The sequence below is a fragment of the Pleurodeles waltl genome, chromosome 11 (genome assembly GCF_031143425.1).
Source record: "Pleurodeles waltl isolate 20211129_DDA chromosome 11, aPleWal1.hap1.20221129, whole genome shotgun sequence".
Classification (NCBI taxonomy): domain Eukaryota; kingdom Metazoa; phylum Chordata; class Amphibia; order Caudata; family Salamandridae; genus Pleurodeles; species Pleurodeles waltl.
In genome coordinates, this window is record NC_090450.1 from 938564759 (window position 1) to 938585546 (window position 20788).

The following is a 20788-nucleotide window of genomic DNA, read 5'->3' on the forward strand; positions in this document are numbered from 1 at the left end:
GGGGCTGTCCTGACTGGCCAGTGACTCCTCCTTGTTGCTTTCTTTGTTCCCTCCAGCCTTGCCGCCAAAAGTGGGGGCCGTGGCCGGAGGGGGCGGGCAACTCCACTAAGCTGGAGTGCCCTGCTGGGCTGTGACAAAGGGGTGAGCCTTTGAGGCTCACCGCCAGGTGTCACAGCTCCTGCCTGGGGGAGGTGTTAGCATCTCCACCCAGTGCAGGCTTTGTTACTGGCCTCAGAGTGACAAAGGCACTCTCCCCATGGGGCCAGCAACATGTCTCTGGTGTGGCAGGCTGCTGGAACTAGTCAGCCTACACAGACAGTCGGTTAAGTTTCAGGGGGCACCTCTAAGGTGCCCTCTGTGGTGTATTTTACAATAAAATGTACACTGGCATCAGTGTGCATTTATTGTGCTGAGAAGTTTGATACCAAACTTCCCAGTTTTCAGTGTAGCCATTATGGTGCTGTGGAGTTTGTGTTTGACAGACTCCCAGACCATATACTCTTATGGCTACCCTGCACTTACAATGTCTAAGGTTTTGTTTAGACACTGTAGGGGTACCATGCTCATGCACTGGTACCCTCACCTATGGTATAGTGCACCCTGCCTTAGGGCTGTAAGGCCTGCTAGAGGGGTGTCTTACCTATACTGCATAGGCAGTGAGAGGCTGGCATGGCACCCTGAGGGGGGTGCCATGTCGACTTACTCGTTTTGTCCTCACTAGCACACACAAGCTGGTAAGCAGTGTGTCTGTGCTGAGTGAGAGGTCTCCAGGGTGGCATAAGACATGCTGCAGCCCTTAGAGACCTTCCTTGGCATCAGGGCCTTGGTACTAGAAGTACCAGTTACAAGGGACTTATCTGGATGCCAGGGTCTGCCAATTGTGGATACAAAAGTACAGGTTAGGGAAAGAACACTGGTGCTGGGGCCTGGTTAGCAGGCCTCAGCACACTTTCAATTGTAAACATAGCATCAGCAAAGGCAAAAAGTCAGGGGGCAACCATGCCAAGGAGGCATTTCCTTACAACAACTTTCTCCGGAAGAAGTTTAGAATGTTCATCCTTGCCAAAGTCTGGTCTCCCCTGGACTAGACTGGATAGTGGGGTTGGACCTGCAGGACACCTATATCAATATACCAATCCTGCTGGCTCACCAGCGCTACCGGTGGTTTGTGGTGCTAAAGGAGCATTTGCATTTTCAATTTGCAGTGAGCCCCTGTGTTTTCACAATTTGCCCTCTGGTGTTCACAAAAGTGGCCACGGTGGCAGCACACCTTCAGGGGATATCCTGCTGAAGGCAGGCTCGTTACAGGTAGTCAGCCACCTCCAGACTATGGCAAATCTCCTGTCATCTTGGTGGTTCCCATCAATGTGCCAAAGTTGCACCTTCTCAGACGCTTTCGTTAATCAGCTATTGACAGTTTGGTTTCATGGCTTTCCCCGAGAATCCTTGACATTCAGGCTATAATCCCAATCTTTCAGCCTCAGTCCTAGAATTCAGTGAGGTTGACCCTGAGGCTGCTGCTTTTTGCATCCTGCTGGTCGAGCACACCAGGTGGCACTTGCACTCTCTGCAGTGGGACCTAAAGTCTCAGTGGGCCAACATCCTGGGGGCTTCACTCTCCAAACCTGTTAAGATATTTAAGGAGACTTGCAGTGGTGGTTATTGGACTGTGATTGGGTCAGCAGCAGTCCCCTCTTCCTTTCCCACCCAGAGCTAATAGGTGACTGATGCATCACTTCTGGATTGGAGCTGCCATCTGGGAGGGGTTGAGAACAGAGGCCTTTGGTCTCCAATGGAGAACTTGCTCCGTATCAACCTTCTGGAGCTGAGGGCCATCAGCCTGGCTTTGAAATTCCTTTTATCAATGGGAGGTTGGTACAGATACTCAACAGACAACATGACCATAGTACAGCAGCAAAACATGGTGAGGTCGAGGTCCCAGTCCTTTTCCAGGAAACCCTACACCTGTGGACATGGCTAGACCCCCAAGGGATCTTCCTGGTGGTGAGCCAATTGGCAGGATTTTTAAATGCCAGGGTGGAGGAACTCCACTGTTGATGCCAGCTGATCATGATTGTCAGTTGCATCTGGAAGTACCACAAGATCTCTTCAGCTCATGGCTTTCTTTTTGCAGTTGTCAAATCGCAATGTCAATACTTTTGCATGCTAGTTTCCAAGCATCTCTTGCTCACTATTTCCACCTGGAGTCGAGCTCTGGATTCCTAAGTCTTTCTGCTGATACCACTACTGACCAATTTCTCAAGATCTGAACTGACTGGGCACAACTCATCCTAGTGGCTCTGATTGGGCGATGAGAACATGGTATCCTCCAACCTGCCCCTTTGGGAGAACCTGCTGTTGCAGCACCAGCCCTTAGCAATGTCCACCTTCATGCTTGGAGACTGAGTGGCAGTAGCTGAACTAAGCCCTTTTGTACTTCTGGAGGAGGTTGATGTCACGGGAGCCAGATGTGTCAACAATTGGCATATGCCTGAAGTTGTGACACAATTGTGGTTGTCACCAGATTGACCACTCATTTATCTGATATTTTGTGTCTCTTGTCAAGGCGTAGCTTTGGGCACAGTTCTCCTTCAACCTTCTGGCCTTTGTACAGTTGCCATGTCAGCCCTCATTGCTTAAGTAACCAGTTATGTGATTTTAGAAAGGGCTATAACAGGTTCCCCCTTTTTTTGCTTTGTAATGCTCCAATGGGATCTTATGATCCTCACTTATTTTACATTCATCTTGTAAACAGTTCCTACTAAGGAACACACTTGTGGACAATCAGCTCTGTATGGGTTTCTCTTGAGCAAAAAAGTAACAATGCAGGAGAGTACCAACCTCCATTCGACCCACATACACTCACCGCTCTGTGATTGGACTTTATCCACTGATCACAACCAATTTGCACTTTTGGCTCTGCATCTGGAGACGCGGACAGCCTTGAAGGCAACTGATATTATTGTGCAAGGTGTCACCTATATAGCCTGTGCACATCCTTTCCAGAGTGGAACCGCATCGGTGTGAAAGCTGCACGGCACCACCTGATGTCTAGAGGTACTGCCAAAAAATTCCAGGTCCCTTCTGACACTGGAGAATATTTAAAAGGTGTGGAATATGTAGCTAGATAGTCTCTACCAGAAAATGTTACTGAAGGTAAGTAGCTTGTTCAACTCGAATACGGAATATTGCTTTTTCAATACAAACCAGAAAACACCAGATTTTCCCACTTTTCCTTCTTTGGTGCCATCTGGTGTCAGTGTCAGTATGAGTGCAGTTCCCATCTGTAAGCAGTTTTGTGATGGACCCACAAGGGTCATTGTATGCTACTCCGCATATTCTTGTGACCGTTAAAGGATCTCAAGTCCTATGTCCACTCTTGTTTTTGGGAGCATGATTCATCTCATGTGGCTTCGGTTTACTGTTCACTGCATACTGCTTTGTACTGACCAGTAGATTCCCAGCTGAACTTTGTGCAGTGTCTCAGTTCAGGTCAAGTGGCACTTCTGTAATTTCAACCTAATCTTAATTCATTGAGAATTGGACAGTTTTGCTTTCTGAAAACTCCGGTATCAGGATTGTGGCAACAAAGATTACTGTGCGTATGGATGCCTTCAGAATTAATGCCCTCTCATAAAACAGTTCATTAAACATTTCTGATAGGTTTACCTCATGATGGTCTGAAAGAATTCCTTATAGAAGCTGCTTTGACTTGAAATGAGAAGCCCGGTTGTGAACATCTACAGTACACATGTGCAGTCACGTGGGTGGCAGGGCAGTGTACTGGTTTTGGTGATGCAATGATATCTTGGTGCATGAGTTAGTACGAGCTTTACACAGTACATCACAGAAACATAAGTATGCAACCACTGACCTGTTTTAGTATGTGCTGTCAACAGCCTAATTTCAGCAAACACAGGTGCTGAGACTTGTTCAAATTCTGTGCACTTACATAGGATGTGTTCATGATTCAACCCCAAGATCACCTAGTTCTACTTTCATTCCTAATGCCTCCAGTCATAATGAAACTTGGAACTTACTGTGACACAAGGCTTGACCATTCCAAAAGGAGCTGTACAAACCACTGACATTTAATGGAAATAAATGGAGCTCTGATCATTCCTTTTGCCATTTTTAACAAACTTTATATTGGCATATAATTTTAATGAGGTAGTAATCTATGCACAAACATCTTTTCTTGGCGTCCTGTGTCCAGACGGGAAGAAAACAGATATGACCATGAGAGAAGTAGAGAGACAGCATAACTTCAACAATGTTGCGCAAATGTCATAGGAGCAAGGAAAAGATTATGAATGCGCATGTTATTGGGGATTCAGTTGTGCCAGTTTGACTTAAGAGAAACATGCCCTGTTCCTGAAAGAGCAAACATAAAAAGGGAGTGATAGGGTGGAACAGAACCAAGAGTGGGGAGGAGGGGAGAAAATTAATCCTCCACTCTAGCCCACACTAAAACGAAGAGAATCCTTGAAGAGGCTACTGATGGAGTCAGGCCTTCCACTTCAGAGTAATGAGCCTCTTTGCCAAGAGAAGGGCTAGTCAGCGAACTTTATCACCGCCCCATGTTTATCTAAGTATGTTTATAAAGCCCCGAAATGCATACTTCCCAAGTGTGAGGATTGTGCATGTGCAGTGAGTTCAGTGGATTACAACTTTTTTCCAGTATGTGTAGTGTTGGGCAAGACCATAGCATGTGTACCATCCTGGCATCCAAAGTTAAGGAGCGGGGGCAAGCTGTCAGTGCAGTGGAAGTATCTGATATTGCTGGGGGTTAAATAGGCCCTAAGAATGTGAAATTGGATCAGTTTAAATTGTGGCAGTCACTGTCTGTGCATGTATGGCCCAAGTCTGCATCCCAGTGATCTTGTAATCGTGTAAGCGAGGAGGCAGTGTGTGCGTAAAGCACTGGCAAGCCAGTGAGTTTGGTGTCTACCTGTTCCTAACGTGTAAGTATTGAATAACCAGGTGATGTGTGGGTTCCTGTTGTATCTTGCCCGAGGTTTGAGTTAGTAAGGCGATGATAGATGCATGTAGCAAAAATTGGATAGAGGGGAGTTGCTTGCTATGGGATCGTCTGTTAGGCAGAGAGAACCTTCGGTATATTTCCTATAGTATGCAGACCTGCCTCATGCCATGGTCTTAGCTCCCGGAGAGTGGTGCTAGCGTGTCTGTGCAGCATACAAAGTAAATGTAACACTGGGGCATAGGGCACGATTGACCTTGTAACAAACAGTGCTCTGCAAAAGCAGCAGCGTGCCACAAGCAAAAAGGGATATGTGGTGATGAGGATTTAGCAAGTGGGCAGAAGAGGGCGAGGATCTGTCTCTCGTCCTCTGAGGGAAACTGACTTATCGTCCGCAAGTTGCTGTCCGCTAAACCATTACAACACCCACTGTAATGGTGACGCTCATTAAGTGTTCAAAATTGGGGATGTTAAGTGTTCTGCTGTCTCTAGAGAGATAGTTTATGCAGGTCCACTCTGCGACATGTGTTGTGCCGTAGGAAGTAACCCATCATGCGTTCTAGGGAGTGAAAAAAGGGAACTTTGATGTAGAGTGGGAGATTAGTGGAGTAGTATAGTAGTTTCGGCAGCATAACCATCTTTATCAGAGCCAATGCACCCTGCCATCGACAGTGGCAGTGTCTGGCAAAAAACTATTTGTGCTCATATTGCTGAGACTACTCCATTTATGTTACCATCATAGGTCATCCACTAAATGGTATATATGGACCTTTAGATATCCGAATGTGACAGTCTTCCGTTCGAGTTCCACCATGTCAGCCATGTATGTGGGATTCTCAGTCTGAGTATTGAAAGGAAATGAGCAGGATTTTGCCCAGCAGATCCCTTAGTCTGGATATAGTATCCAGCAAGCAATGTTGCTAATGAAGTGGGGATAGACGGAAAATCTCTCAGAAGTATGTTGTCGGCATAGTGTTACGAATGTGTACCATCACCTAGGGGAATACCCCAATTCTGACCCTGTGAGTGTAAATGTGCCAGTGCTTTGAGTGCAGGAGAATAGTAGTGGAGATAGTGGGCAGCCCTGGCACCTTTCACGTTGTCACAATAGGATTAGAAATGTGAGAACCAGTTCGAACCTGTGATGCAGGGTTGGTGTAAAGTAGCATAACTAAGCAAAGGAAACAGGTTCCTAGGTTATAGCGACACAGCACTTCAAATGAGAACAGCCACTCCAGAGAATCAAATGCTTTGTGTATGTCCAGTACCATGCACTCTAGAGTATGGGTAACGCTGTGGTGCATATGTGACTACTTGGAAGAAAGTGGATATTTAATGAAGCCGGTAGGAACCCACATCAGTAGGGTCTTGACCTGGCTTTGACAGTGAGATGAGAAGGGCATTGCAAAGTGTGAGCAGTAGTGATGCGGCTGCAAGTGTAGTGTTATGCATTGCTTTTAGGCGTGACGCCAAATGCGAACTATAAGTCTTAAAAAATTAAGCAGGTAAGCCATCTGGTCCTGGGGCCTTAGTGGTAACTAGTGCATGAATCGCTCCTGAACTTCGAAAAGGGGATTGCACTTCTTACCTAGCTTCTAATGAAACCTGTGGGAGTTTAACTGTGGATAAGAAGTGGCGATAGTATAGGGAGTTTGCGGTTGATATAGACCTGTACAAGCATGCTTAATGGTCAGTAAAGGTGGAGCGTATATCTGCTTGAGTGAAGTAGGTGCCTTGTGGTTGTGCATATTGACTGTATTGGGCATCTGTTTCCAGTCATATCAGCCAAGCTAGGAGAGTGGCAGGACGATCAGTATCTGCATGTGTGTGCTTAATGTGTTGTGCATAATTTAAGCACTTGAGGTGTTCTAGCAGTGAAAGATGGTTGCGTCGGGTCTGCAATAATTGTTCCCTAGCAGTGGTGGAAAAGCGAGAGGAGTTCTCAAGACTCCGTAATCTACTCTCTAAGTGTAGAGATCTCAGTGAGAAGGTGGCGGCGAATGCTGAATGTGAATGTATTGCCCAAACAGTGACCTTGAATAACTACTTAAAATGCATCCCATTCGACTAGCATAGAGGTGGAGTGTTGTGACCAAAATATTCCTCTAGACTATTAGCTATGGATACCCAGAAGGTGGGGTCTTCAGGAGTGGAAGCATGCAACTGCTAGGTGGATATGGGGTGTCAGTGGCCTCTTCCAATGCATGTGTAGCTGGGGAGGGGGGGCAAGATACTCTGTAGGTAATGTGAGATTAAATCTTGAATACAAATCTGTCGATACAGGCATGTAGGTTATGGACATGTGAAAGAGTACACTTTGAGGGACTGCATAAGCGCCAGACATTTAAGAGACACCAATGATTGAGCTACGTAGTTGGTGTATGCGCATTAGTCATGGCTACTGTGTGTTATAGGGACAGAAAAGGGCAGCCAAGATGTTTGACACTATTGAAATCGCCACCCAGGATCCATGGAATACCACTCCAATGGGCTAATGGGGCTGTGAGCAGGGCCGACTCCTCCATAAGGGCGAAGGAGCATCGCACCCCCTCCCCTACACCCCCTAACAATCTGTTTATTTTCCCTTCCTTGTGAAAGGGGCGGGGCATTGGGAATGACAAGCAGAGGGGAATGCACTGTGCACTCCCCTCAGCACGTGTTTTGCCGGCTGTCTCGGGCCGGCCAAATGCACATGCACACAGGGCTCCCTCCAGCCCAGCAGTGCAGTTGCTGGACTGCAGATCATGTACTGGTTGGGTGCTCCCAGCCAATCCTGACGCTGCTTTGAGCAGTGTCAGGATTGGCTGCAGGGCAGGCTGGGAGCCTGTGCCTGCGTGCAGCAGAGGAGCGGTGCAGGAGTGGAAGTAAGGTTTCTTTTTTTTTTTTTTTTTTTAATGTTAATCACCCTCTCGCCCCCAGGAATCCCCAAAAGCTGCGACTGCTTGTGAGTGTATGTTAAAAGGGAGCTTGGTCTGTGTGGCACATATATTGCTCTGAGAAGCATTGGTCGGCCCTCTATACTGCCTTCTACAAATACACATCTCCCCTCAGGGTCAGTGATTGTGTGAGTGACCGCAAAGTGAACTCCCGCTTTGAATCTGTGCCCCATGGGCATATGAGTAGTAGTTGGTGGAGAACACTTGTCCCTTCCATCTTCTCTGTAGTGTGGAAGCTTCCTGGTTGGGAACATGAGGCTCTTGAAGGAACGGTATGTGTATGTCTACGGCAGAGGTAAGAGTATGTTGCATAGTGGCGTGAGGGAGTGTGAAAGCTCATGTTTCAAGTGATGATGGTAGTAACGGTCATAGAAAAAAGAATGTGTATACAGACCACTTGGGATCCCGGGGCAGATAGCTCTGTGGTGGCAATGAGTACTTGATGAATGAGTGCATGATGTAAGAACGAGGGAACCAAAACACAACAACTTGTAAAACTATGAATACCGTTGAGAGCAGGTGTGCAACAGCAGTCTGCTCACACCAAGTAAATACCTAAGAAACCAGTAAAGAGCCGGATGGAGGTTTAAGCTAACTAGGCTAGGGATAGAAGTGTCATCTCCCATGATGTACAAGAGTTAGGTGCAGGGATCCAGGTGGCCCCAGGGTCACCATTATGATCTAAAGCAGCCCTTAGGATAAACGTAGTGGGGAGGTTGTGGCAGGGGGGGGGCTAAACAAACATTGTTGGGCAACATCATAGATGTTGTCATTTGTGTGCAGAGCTAATGAGTAATATACTCTACAAAAAACATCATAAGACAGCTATACAACATATCAAATAAGATCATGAGACAATTAAGGGATAATTACTGGTATTCCTTCTGCAGCCAGGGGGATAACTTCAGAGGTGGCAGTCACTTTTCCCCATTTTCATCAGCACTGGATTGCAAATTTGTGAAGTTGGGTCTTTAGGTTCTGCGGCTGCCCGCTGCGCCCTCTGGCGTTCCTGGATCAGGTCCTCTAGATTGGGAGTTCTAGACATTTGTGGAGCTGTCATGCACACCGGGGGTGTTTCCTGTAGCGTATTCTCTGTGGCAGCCACCCATTGTATGTATTTGAGGACAGGCCAGAGGCTGCTAGTCCATTCTGTTCCATCCAGGTCCAAGCACTAGCTGGGTCAGTTAAAAAAAAAAAATGATGAAGGCTTGTCCTTGTACAGGACTCTGAGTTAGGCTGGAAAGAGAAGTACATGGTGTTCCTGTAGCATGCGTTTTACCTCCAGGAATGTGTGCCTCTGGTGCTGGACAGCTAAGTTAGTCTGGAAACTCCAGGACCCTGGCATTGCCAATTTGTAGGTTTCCATTCTTACCCTCTTATTTCGAAACAATTTCCCAGTCTCTAATTCAGGAGCTGTGCAACTGGTTGGTGGGGCTCCAGGTTGGGGTTTCTGGAGGTGTTGGGACAGGGTTATTGTGGTGTGGCAAGGGGGGGGGGAGGTCCCACTCTCAAGCCCAAGTATCTATTGGAGGAATAGTGTCGCAAAATTATTCAGGGAAAGTGGTTTTCTGTATTTATGCTGGGTCCCTTGCAGAGCTGCAACACTGGCCTTGTAATGAGAGATGGGGCTTCCGCAAGTGTGTGCTGCAATCCTACTGTGGTGCTTGCCTCACCTAACCCTTGGTGTCCAGTTTCAAGTAAGACCATTTTATTTTGGCCCCAATGAATGTCAATCAGTATTAACTTTAAGAGGATGCGGGTGAAGGGCAGGCGTCATGAAGTGCCTCTCCCCTTAGCAGCACAATTCCCAGAGTGGCTGGGTGCATTCTGTGTAAGAGACCATTGCCTGTGTGCAGTCAGGTGCATATGGAGTAGATCTCCAGCAGGCTGACATGTGGGTGCCCAGAGTCTCAGGCTCAGACAGTAAGGGTTTAGATCACCGAGTCAACAAGCGGCTGCATCATGTGCCATCACATAACTTGCTGCACAGAGGCCTCAAGTTCCGCCCATGCAGGCCGCAGCTTCAAGCGGTCTTCCCATGGCCTCCCAATAATGTGGTGGCACAGCCCAACCAGGCTGCCACTGCTGAAGCTGCTTCTCGTTCTAGCAGTGTCGCAGCACCATAGGGTCCCAGTGCTTGTCAGGGTATCCAGGGTCTAGGAAACTGCCCAGTATCACTGTTTATTCAAGATAATGGAAGAGGCAGCTCGGAGCTGCTCTTGCTCGTGTCTGCCATCTTAGACCCCGCCCCCCCCCCCCCAAGACCACCTGATCTGCCCTTCTCCCATAATGTGAAACACACTAAAACAGTGCAGTCACCACAGAGCACAAAGGTTAAGGGTCTTGAGTAATTGTTACACCATTCCCTCTGGAAGACAGTCTCTGCACTGCTTTGAAATAAACAAGAGACTGCATGCTTGGTAATAAAGTGCATGTCCTTGTGCTGACGTCCAGTTAAATTCCAAAAGATATGGCCCGACAGTGTAAAATAAACTTATCTCACCATGTATACTGCTTAAACAAATGACCCATAGCATTCTGCAGGTCAACAATTTAGTTTTACCTCAGCTGCTTCATGTGGCTGCAGTTTCCTGTTACCAAAGACCATGTAACCATTAGTGTGCATTTGCAGTCCTCTGCAGACATCTCTCCTTTCATTATGTAGATAGAGCGGGAGTAGGCCCAGATCATTCAGTAAAAGTACTCATTAGCTGTGTTCTTTCTTGGTCTCTCGAGGCAAAGCGTAGGACAGTGACACTGGCTTGCAGTAACCAAGCATTCCACAATACAACTAGTGTCTTCGATAGAAACCCATTCAGCCCTTTGCCATTAGTCTGCAGAGCAGCAAGTGTGTTAATTCCACACTAACTTTGTATCTGTTGCCATCAAATCTTAACGAGGTGCAAAGCATCTGTCCATACACATCCTTCACATGGGGGTGAGACTTGACTGCTGGGAAGAGTGATTTGAGGACTGGAAACTTAGGCAGGGAGGTGGAGAGACAATGAAAAGTTACTTAAAGGGAAAATTCAAGGAAAGGTTTTGATGTAGGTAAGAGCAGGAACAAATGGAGTAATTGACATAAGAAATGAATGAGGCAAGGGAGCGAATAAAAGCAATGGGGAAAACTACACTGCTAAGCACTGGTTTTTAGTTTTCAAAAACATTGAAAGTCTGCTGGAATTCACAAGTATGAACTGAAAACCAGAAAGGCTAGCCATAACTAATACAGCTGTATTTGTCCATTGTATATGCAAAGAATCATTTATTTCCTCAGGTTATGTAATGCCCAATTACTTACATGTGAATAATACTTAGATTTCTTTCAGAAAATGAGCTGCAGCCCCTATCTGTAGCTTCCAGTCCTGGCAGTTCCCTGCCCTCCATTGGAAGTGTGGAAGAGGATGGACAAATTCCCTCGTTTGCACAGGTGAGAATGTGTTGAAGTGAAATTTGCTGGGAAACAGCAGAATAATTTGTCATGTTGATCTTTCTCCTCAGTAGGGTACTTTTTCTAACCTGCTGTGAGGCTTTGTAGTTCCACAGTAATTATACAATCACCTTGTTTTTGTATTTGCCGCACTAAGTGCACTAGGTGTACCCAGATGTGCAGTCCCGGCCTCACTGTGAAAATATTCCACTAGAAAGAGAGTATGCTGACTTTGAGGATTTCTTGTAGAATGAGGGCAGTACTTTTTCGAGCACTTGAAGATGGTAGTTGAATAGAAAGCCCCGCTTCAATAGGAAAGGTATATGGAAAGCTTTTGCCCGGTCTGTTTACTAGTCCTTCAGGTTGTACAAAGGATGGCATTTTAGGTTTATAGATTTCTGTTGAGCATTTTGGCAGAAAGTGCCTAGCAATTACCTGTCCATGTTGTCCCGCTACCTTGGCTCAGATAATTTGTCTCCACATTGGACTGAGGACAGGCTCACACTTCAAAGCTGACTTCTGTTGTTTCCTTAAATTGTGTAATTTTGAGAAGTGTGCTAATGTGGATAATCCATGCTTTATGCTGTACTGAACCATATGCACCACCAGTAAATACAAATTAAAAATTAAGATATTAAAAGCAAATTAAGAGGAAAAAAGTTATTGGAAGTTGTACGATTAAACAGACATCTGATACGAGTGGATTGATTGAATCAACGGGTGAATCACAAGGCTAATTTAACTTTGCTCAATGTCTTATTTTCACTAAACTCGCACTTTGAAGAAAACTATGCTGAATTGATTGAATCTTCATGAGGGGAGCAGTGTTAACTGTGGAGGCTTCTCATAACAATCATCCTCCTCAATCCTCCAGTGCAAAGAAAAACAATCCCTTGCTCATAGAATTACCTTTGAGGTCAAACATTTACAGCAAAATGGTGCCAGATTCTTTAGAGATAACAATTGGTCTGATTTCCCATCTAAGTCCTGCATTTCACCATTAGATGTCAAGCTAATTCTTTCATGGCTGGATACTGCTCAACTGAAAGTGATTAACTCCTGTGACATAGAACTGATAACTTGATAAGCATGCCACTTAATCCTAATGGCATCTTCCATAATACATTTTTTTGCGATAGTTCTTGATGTAATAAAGTACATACTATATTGTGAGAAAGTACTCAAGATTTCAGTGTTATGATGAGTATAACTTGATGTGATAAATGACAGTTCACTGTCAAACAAAGCAAATGTTCAGAAGTTTTACATACATAAATTGCAGTTACTGCTTGTCCTCGTGCATTGGAGCTAAGGCAGTTTTGTAGAGAGCAGGCCTGAAGCCCAGAATGGCAGACTATTTTTTATTTATATATTTTTGTCTTTTAAGAAATGTTAATTCAAGGTTTTACAGGATGCACTTTCACACAAAGTTCCTGAATGTTGGCTGATTTTTATTTTTCTTCATTTAATTACAGCAATAAAATGTTGTGCCATTTGGCACATGAAGTTAAATATATCTTCCATTATCTTCTGGTGAGAAGTTGGTTTTGTCATTTTTAAAGCTATTTAATCTTAAGAGGGTATCCTATGTTGATTTTTAGTTTAGACACGTTTGCGTCTGACGTACGCCCTCCTTTTACAGGATTAGTCTTGAGAAAATAGAATTTCATTTAGTGTTAGGTCCTGCTTTCCTTGAAGTATAAAGATTGGTATTGTGTAACAGGAACTTGCCCCTTGTACTTAACTGAAATTCCACTGCTACCCTATGTATACATAACAGGTAGCAATCCGTTGTGACTATTATGTAGCTGGCTGAATTAAAAGCATACTGCTAAAGGAGCCAGCAGTAAATTGATCAATTTCTCACTTAAGTTGTGTGAGCAGCTCTCATAGGTTTTTCAACATTTCTAACATACCAGCTTTCATAAATATCTTCTTTTAGAAATTGACCCGCATCAGAGGTGCATTGACTGATAACCTACTTTGAGCTTTGTTTTAAAATGACATGCTGCATGAAATATGACCAGCTGCTTCATTAACTGTGAATACCTACACGACTCTTAATGCAATGGTCGAAAAGCCCTTTTTCTTTCTGTCATTTTGACAACTGGAATTTCTGATCATGTTAACTGCAATGTACAACTGAATTCAAAAATAGTAATTGAGAACGTACACTTTCAAGCTTAGACATTGCATAAAAATAATTGTCTCCTTCTCTCGAAGATGGAATAAGTCTAAATCTGGCATTGAGAAGTTTGAGAAAGTCACTAACCACATTAAATGTCCACACTGCTTTAAAGTGGTGATGTTGGTGCTAAAACAGTGCCCCTTTGCTTCTGAGGACCGAGTTTGTATAACTGACAAAATAGGGATAGTTGGAACTGCCTTGATAGTGTTGCTGTAAGTGACAAAATATTGACAGATTCTACCTAAGTTGTGAAGCAATCACTGGATTCTCATGGGGGATGATGCTACCTACCTTACTTACGCCATGAGAATATTCAGTGACTGAGCTGAAAGGGCTGTTCCTAGGAAAGCCCCTCTTCCAACCTGTCTACACTTCTGTAAACTGTAAATGTTATACTGACTCACTACTTTGTTTGCAGAATAGACTTGAAAGCTATCATCTGACTCAGTTGATTGTGATACAGGATGCTCCTGACAAAATAACCCAGTAAGTTTGTCTGGTTCCCCGGTGCTTTAGTCTTTAAACATGCTTCAGTCCATAAAGTGTATTTCTTATTTGACAGACTCTGCCATCAAGCTTAAGGTAATTATCATGAGTCAAGTAGAGTAATTGAAGCCTGCTTAGAATTGTCTGGCAGTTTGGTATTAAAGGACACATACACGTGAACCAGGGAATGAGAAACTCAATGACCACACCAGACATGACAGGGCTGATTATTTTCTGAAAGTGGCTTTAATTTTAAAAATACCTAGAATAGTAGACATCTATTGATCAGTTAATGCTAGAAACAGTATCTTAGAGATCAAAGAGCTTGAACAGGTATAAAAGTAGATTTAAGAAATTATCAGATGTATACTGTACTTCACTAATGTAATTCTTGGGAATTTTGGCACGTGGTTGAGGGTGGAAACTACAGAGGGAAAGAGTATCACTAGTGATAGCTGGGAGAAGCATTGGTATTTTACTGGTCAAAATAAGCCTAGCTATTTAGAATAGGCAGAATAATACTGCGCTACCATCTGGATGACCTGGTTGGCAGTACTAGGAAACTTAAAACATTTTAGGCAATCAGCCCGTATAGCTGGTTGAGGCAGCCTCACTTTTCTCTGGTGCTTAGTGTCTGTAAGGCAGGTTTTCTCCTGGCCATGTTTCTGCAATTTAGGAAAGTCGCCTTATTTGATTCCTGTAAATGGAGAGCTCTCAATATATGCTAATGTTTGAGGTGTTAAACCTTCCCAGTTAGATACTTAAACACTGTGAAACATGTGACTTTTGAAGGGGATAATACAATATTGTGTGGTACCCCTTCCACATCGGGAGGGCTATAGACTATACAAATAGTTATACCATGAACGAGATGAAGCAGGGTTGCCTTTTTACTGTATTGCTTAATCTACATGTTGCTGATTTACATAATGAGTTTCTATGCAGAAATAGAGCTCCACCAAAGATTGGTTCAGTAAATATCTTGATGGGTGTCTTATTAGATTCCACACCTTACGAATAATATTCCAGGCTTCCACCTTTGCCTGCAATGACTCTCCTGTGCCCCAGGTGGTGTGATGAGGCTCTGCTACTTTATACTTTACTTGTGTATTGGGAGCGAACCAGTTCACTGACATACATTCCTGTTTTTCTTACCTCATCGACTCATCCTGAAGCAGACTTTCCTTTTATGAAGTGGTTCCATTCCCAGGGCCTTTCAGTCTCTTTGGACTTTTCCTTGATGTTAGGTGAACTCATGGCACTTACAAAGTTGAAACAACTTTGGGCATCCTAAAAACATCATTGATAATCCTAAATGATGAAATAATTTCGCACTACATGCAGCGACACTGAATATCAAATATATATAGCTACTTGGGTAGATGTGGTGAAAAGTCTAACTTCTGCTATAAATAAAGATCATCGGATCTTCATAGTATTAAACCCTAGAAATATTCACTTTTGTACGTTAATCCTGGAACAGCGCCATATGTACAGTTGTCTTCTATGTAAACCGCATCAAATCTTTGTCCATGAATCCATAAGTATTTGTGTAACGAAAGCCTAACCGAGGCCTCATTTTTCAAGATTGTTCAAATATTTTTTTCATAGAAATGCATTGCAGCATTGATATGCAGAGAACATTTTCCATCAAAGAATGTGAAGGTAAAAATGTAGCTTGTTGGCTTACACAGATATAAAAATAAAGCCTGCTCCTTTATAAATCTGGGTGGCACCCCTTCCTAGACTACATCACTCTAGAAGGTACTTGGATTGCTGTTGAAGGTTCACTGCTCACAGACCGGCCCATTGCTGTTGAAGACCTTGTATGCTGTTGACCACATCAGTCTGTTCACTGTGAACCATATCTGCTTCTACACCAAAGAGAGAAGAAAATGATTACATCACTTTCACAGGTCTCTAAGGCTTAGTCCATATCACCTCTCACTGTCCATTCATCTCCTCAACAGCTTCCTGGGTCATATTGTCCCTGTGAAACAGTGCTCCTCTCCTACAAAGAGGGACATAAGTGACATCTGCCCTCCTGGGCCTTTATCAAGCTGCATCTTCTCTGTACCAGGTAACCTTGCTGTACTGACCCATTACTCCTATACTGCCCTTAGAGTATCCAGTGAGGACTCGTGTAAGACCATTTGACCTTTCACTTCCACGGAAATCTTCAAAAGCAGTTTGTCTCCATTATAGGGATATTAATCATCCTTTCCCAGATACGTCAAAGGAATACCAACTTCACCTAGAAGCTCTTGAACTAGCAGTACCAATTCGTACACTAGGTTGTGCTCTCCCTGCCCGAAGTCACTTGTCTTAGTATATCCCTACATCTACAACACAATCTCCTTCCATAATATCACCAGTGGATGAGGTTACCTTTCATAACGTACTGGCAAGAGGCGAAACAAAGATTAACAGTTTGTTTTAGACACCTGCATCTGTCTAATTCTAGAGATTCTATACCCACAGTAGCACCGAAACCACTGTTTCCTTTAGTCCCAGGACCCTTTGAAATAGCAGAGAAATACTCCAGCCACCATTAAGGCAGTAATTCCAAACCTGCAATTAGTATAAATTGCCTCAAGACCCTGAATTTTTCATGGAAGACCCAGTACCCGATTTGGTCACTCCTACATCTGTGGGGTGTGAACATGCATCAACTCCTATATTGACTGCTCCTCCTGAAAAGAAAAGCAGAAGACTTGACTAAACTGGGAAGATGTGTGGGACAGCACCAACTCAAGGCAGGAATGTGAGTGCAAAAGTACTACTAGGGAAGTATCACCAGGAGATCTAGGATTGAATAAAGTCTTTTATGGTGTACTTGACAGCAAGATTTCTTAGAAATGGTGATTGAAAGTTCCCTAGTGTTCAAGCTCATGAGCAGTGTTGCTGTGGACTCTGCAGAATTCTCTAACAGAATAGACCCCCCCGGACCTGCCCCCACTAGAATTCTTGCCTTTGAAGCAGAAATAATTTTCCCCACCCTGCTCTACATGGTTAACCTCTCCCTGGAAAAGGGAATGGTTCCTCAGCCATGGAAACATGCCATGGTTAAAGCCATCCTTAAAAAGCCCACTTTTGACTCGTCATGAGCAGGGAATCTTCGACCAATCTCCCTGCTTCCAGGCAGAAATAAAGTGGCTAAAAAATGTCAGTAGGCATCTTTCAGAATTTGAGGCCAATTCCTTCACCACACCCAAACTGGTTTTCATCCCAAACAGTACTAAAACCTCCCTCTTAATAGTGGTGATGGATACTAAAAGGAGATGAGAGGAGATGAGATCAAGGGCGTTCGGTAGTCATACTTTTTGATCTCAGCGCAGTCTTTGACACTGTTAACCACCCTACCCCCCTAGAATAGGATCTGTAAGGCCAGTGTCACAGGAAAAGCCATGGACTGGCTTGGCTCCTTCCTGAAGGACAGATCCATCCAGGTATTGGACAAGGCCTGTTCCTCTGATATTCTTCACGTTGCCTGTGGAGTTCTACAGGGTTCATATTTGTCCCCTGTTTAACATACATCTTCAACCCCTGGCGGATATCCTAACTATCTGTGGGATCTCCAGTGTCTCCTACGTGCATGACGCCCAGCTAGTTTTCTTGCTTACCTCTGACTTGGATCCCGCAGTACCCACTCTGGGACCATGTCTAGATCTAGTAACCAGGTGGATGAACAAAGCCAATCTTCAGCTTAACTGAGCTAAAACTGAACTTGTGATCTTCAGGAAGAATCCCTCTCCTCAACGGGTCTTGGGTTGGCTGGTATGTCTGTCCCACTGCCACCCCCCAAAACAGTGAAAGTTTAGGGATCTGGCTGGATAAAACCTGTTCTGTGGAAACCCAGACTACCAAATTATCAACCAGCTGCTTCAGAACCTTGTGTATGTTGCACAAGATTATGCCTCTGCTCCCTCTGTGCTTGAGGAGGCTGGTAGTCCAGGCATTGATTCTTTCTCGCCTGAACTACAGCAGCTCGCTCTATCAGGATTGTAATTTGGCTACCAGTTGCCCAAAGAATTTAAATCAAAGCCCTGTCCTCTGCACAGAGCCCTACATGCGTGTGGTCCTCCCATTTTAAGCCAGCTTTACATACCCAAAAGGCTACTTATAGCCACCAACCTACATCTGGCCACTGTCTTCCCCCATTAGAAGAGCCAGAATTGGAGCATTCATGCTGTCAAACTCGAAGTTCCCTCCCCTTGGTCATTCGATCCTTGGACATTGAGCTGTGCTTTCGAAAATTCCTCAGGGCCTGCCTTAAGAACTGACCTTCCAGGTGATACCTCTGGCCTTAGTGGAACAGTTTATTTGCCCTCAACTAGTACTGGGATTGCTACAGGTCACCATGCACTTTATAAATTGCCTAGCATAAGTAACGTGCATATAAAGTAAGTTGTTTAGCCCAATAGTTGTACCCAGTGGTTGTATTAGTCTTTGATTCCTTAACAGATGAGTCTGAAAAAAAGTGTAGACCTAGGTTCAACAGTAGAAAAAAATAAACCACAAAGTTATAACCTGTGATGGCTTAGGCAGTGCCTTGGCCACATGTAGCTATGGGGAGGGGGTAAACTAGGGTGATTCATAGGTATACATTCCTATTGTAACAGGGTAACTGTAGTAATCGTGCCATGGGGTGGGGGAGGTGAGTAGATTCTCTGAGCAAAGGTGGTGGGGGGGGGGGCGCGACTGATTTGTAGGTTGGGTCTCCTCGTGCTCAGGGTGGTCACTTGTCAGATTTAGCTTCAAGAATGAATAAATAGTACTGCCATGGCATATCTTTGCATACACCAAAATACCTGTCTAGTCCAAGCCAACCTATATCGTTTAACTGTCCCATCTGCCCATGCCTTAGCCAATTCATCCTTTTGTGAAAGGCCTGGAACTCCATTTTTCTCTGTAATCCTCAGGTCATGGGAGGTAGCTTTTCTTTCCCCTACCAGGTGGCGAGGATTCCTGAGGAAATCCCAGGGTAGATTGGGGTAGATGAATTGGAGAATCTCATGAGTTCCATCAGAAGTGAGTTACATTAGCGATCTCCATATTTGTGTGGCCTCCACTGGTGTTGCAATCTGACTCTGAACCTTTTGACATTCTCAGGATCCTTGTAAATCTAGGGAATGTATAGTTGTGGTCCTGGAGGGAGCAGTCAACCGCTGCTGCTTGCAGATCCGGTCTCCAGCAGAAGTACCTGTCCAATTGCCAATCCAGTCTCAACATGAATAGGTTCACTGTGAAAAGACCCCATCTGTTCTGTCTGCAAGATGTACGGGTCCAGTTTACACAAGTGCATTTTGTACAAATTCCATCAAAAGCATCTGCTACCTTATTGGCTTTGTGGAGAAAGTATTCAGACGTGATTGACACATGTTTAAAAGATACCAAATGCACATCAGACTCCAATAACAAATCCAAAAACCTCTTCCGTGATCAGGAAATGTAGGTACCAAACAAAGTTTCAATTCAAGGCTGATATCAAGTAAAGGTGTAAGGTACTAATGCATCCGCAGTCAAGTTTAAAGATATCTCCAATTGATATAATCCACATATGTGAGTCTCTGTATCCTATAGTAACAGGTATTTTTTAAAATGAAGACTCTTATCCACGGTCTTCACATGAGGTGTTACTTGTCACTTACCGATACAGGACTTACCATGGGCTGGACTTGCTATTGTGTACCTTACATTTTTTTGCTTACGCATACTAATTTGAGAGGATCACAGGTTATTAAATTCATGACCTATAAATGAAAAACGGAGCTCCAATACTGGAGAAGGTCCAAAGCCACTATTCTCCTGTAAAAATGCCTTGTTCATGAGGTGGGGGACTTAGACCTGAGGACAAGGACCCACGTCCTCAAAAAAGGGTTTGCAATACAAACAAAAGGTAAAGTCCCACTCAAGAAGTTCTTGAAGTTATCAAGTTAGAAATGTATTCCATTGTTTTACAGACGTTGTGATTTCATTTGCCCAAAGAGTCACTTATTTTCGAAACAGAAAGCAATATCCAAAATGATGACAAGGGAAGAGAAGATCAGCCAGGTGGACCTCTGAGCCTTGCCAAATAAGCAGGATATCATCAATATATCGTCCCCAAAAGATAATGTGTTTGAAGTGTTCTGAGCGATCTGACCAGAGGCAATAATTTTCCACAGCTCCCATCAGGATACAGGCGTAGGGTGGAGCAAATTTTGCCCCCATCGCGGTCCCTTGGAGCTGTAGGTAAAAGTTGCCATCAAAAAGAAAATAATTGTTTTCAAGGCTGAATTTAAGAGAGTCCAAAATCATAGCATTCCGTGCCAAGTACTGCACCGATCTGGTAGACAGTGTTTGATAGAAGTATAAAGACTAACAACATCAATGGTTGCAAGAAAGTAGTCTGATTGCCACTCTATATCTTGTAGCTTTTGTAAGATATCTTTAGTGTCTCTAACATAGGAGGAAAAATTTGTCATAAATGGTTGAAGCTCTTTATCAATAAGGGATCCCAGTTTAGAGCATATAGAGTTTACTCCTGAGATTATAGGTCTGCCCTTTGGTGGATGTCCTGCTTTGTGAATTTTGGGTAGAAGATACAAAGTCGGAATAGTGGGGAATTGTAGAAAAAGAGCAGATTTTTCGGAGCTGGAAAGCGTTTGACAGGAGTGCCAGTGCTCCAAAAGTTCAAGCAGTTTTTGTTGTATTTCAGCTGTGGGATTGTGTGAGTTTCTTATAACATGTCTTGTCTTGAAGCTGACGATAGGCTTCAGTAAGGT

General features: G+C 44.2%; 1 protein-coding gene across 1 annotated transcript in view; it reads left to right on the forward strand.

Moving 5' to 3' along the window:
- RNF10 (ring finger protein 10) overlaps positions 1-20788 on the forward strand; it is a 263755-nt gene that overhangs the window by 119916 nt on the left and 123051 nt on the right. Inside the window, exon 14 of the mRNA XM_069215043.1 lies at positions 11247-11347. Within this exon, the coding sequence (XP_069071144.1) occupies positions 11247-11347 (101 nt within the window). The remainder of the gene's footprint in view (positions 1-11246; positions 11348-20788) is intronic.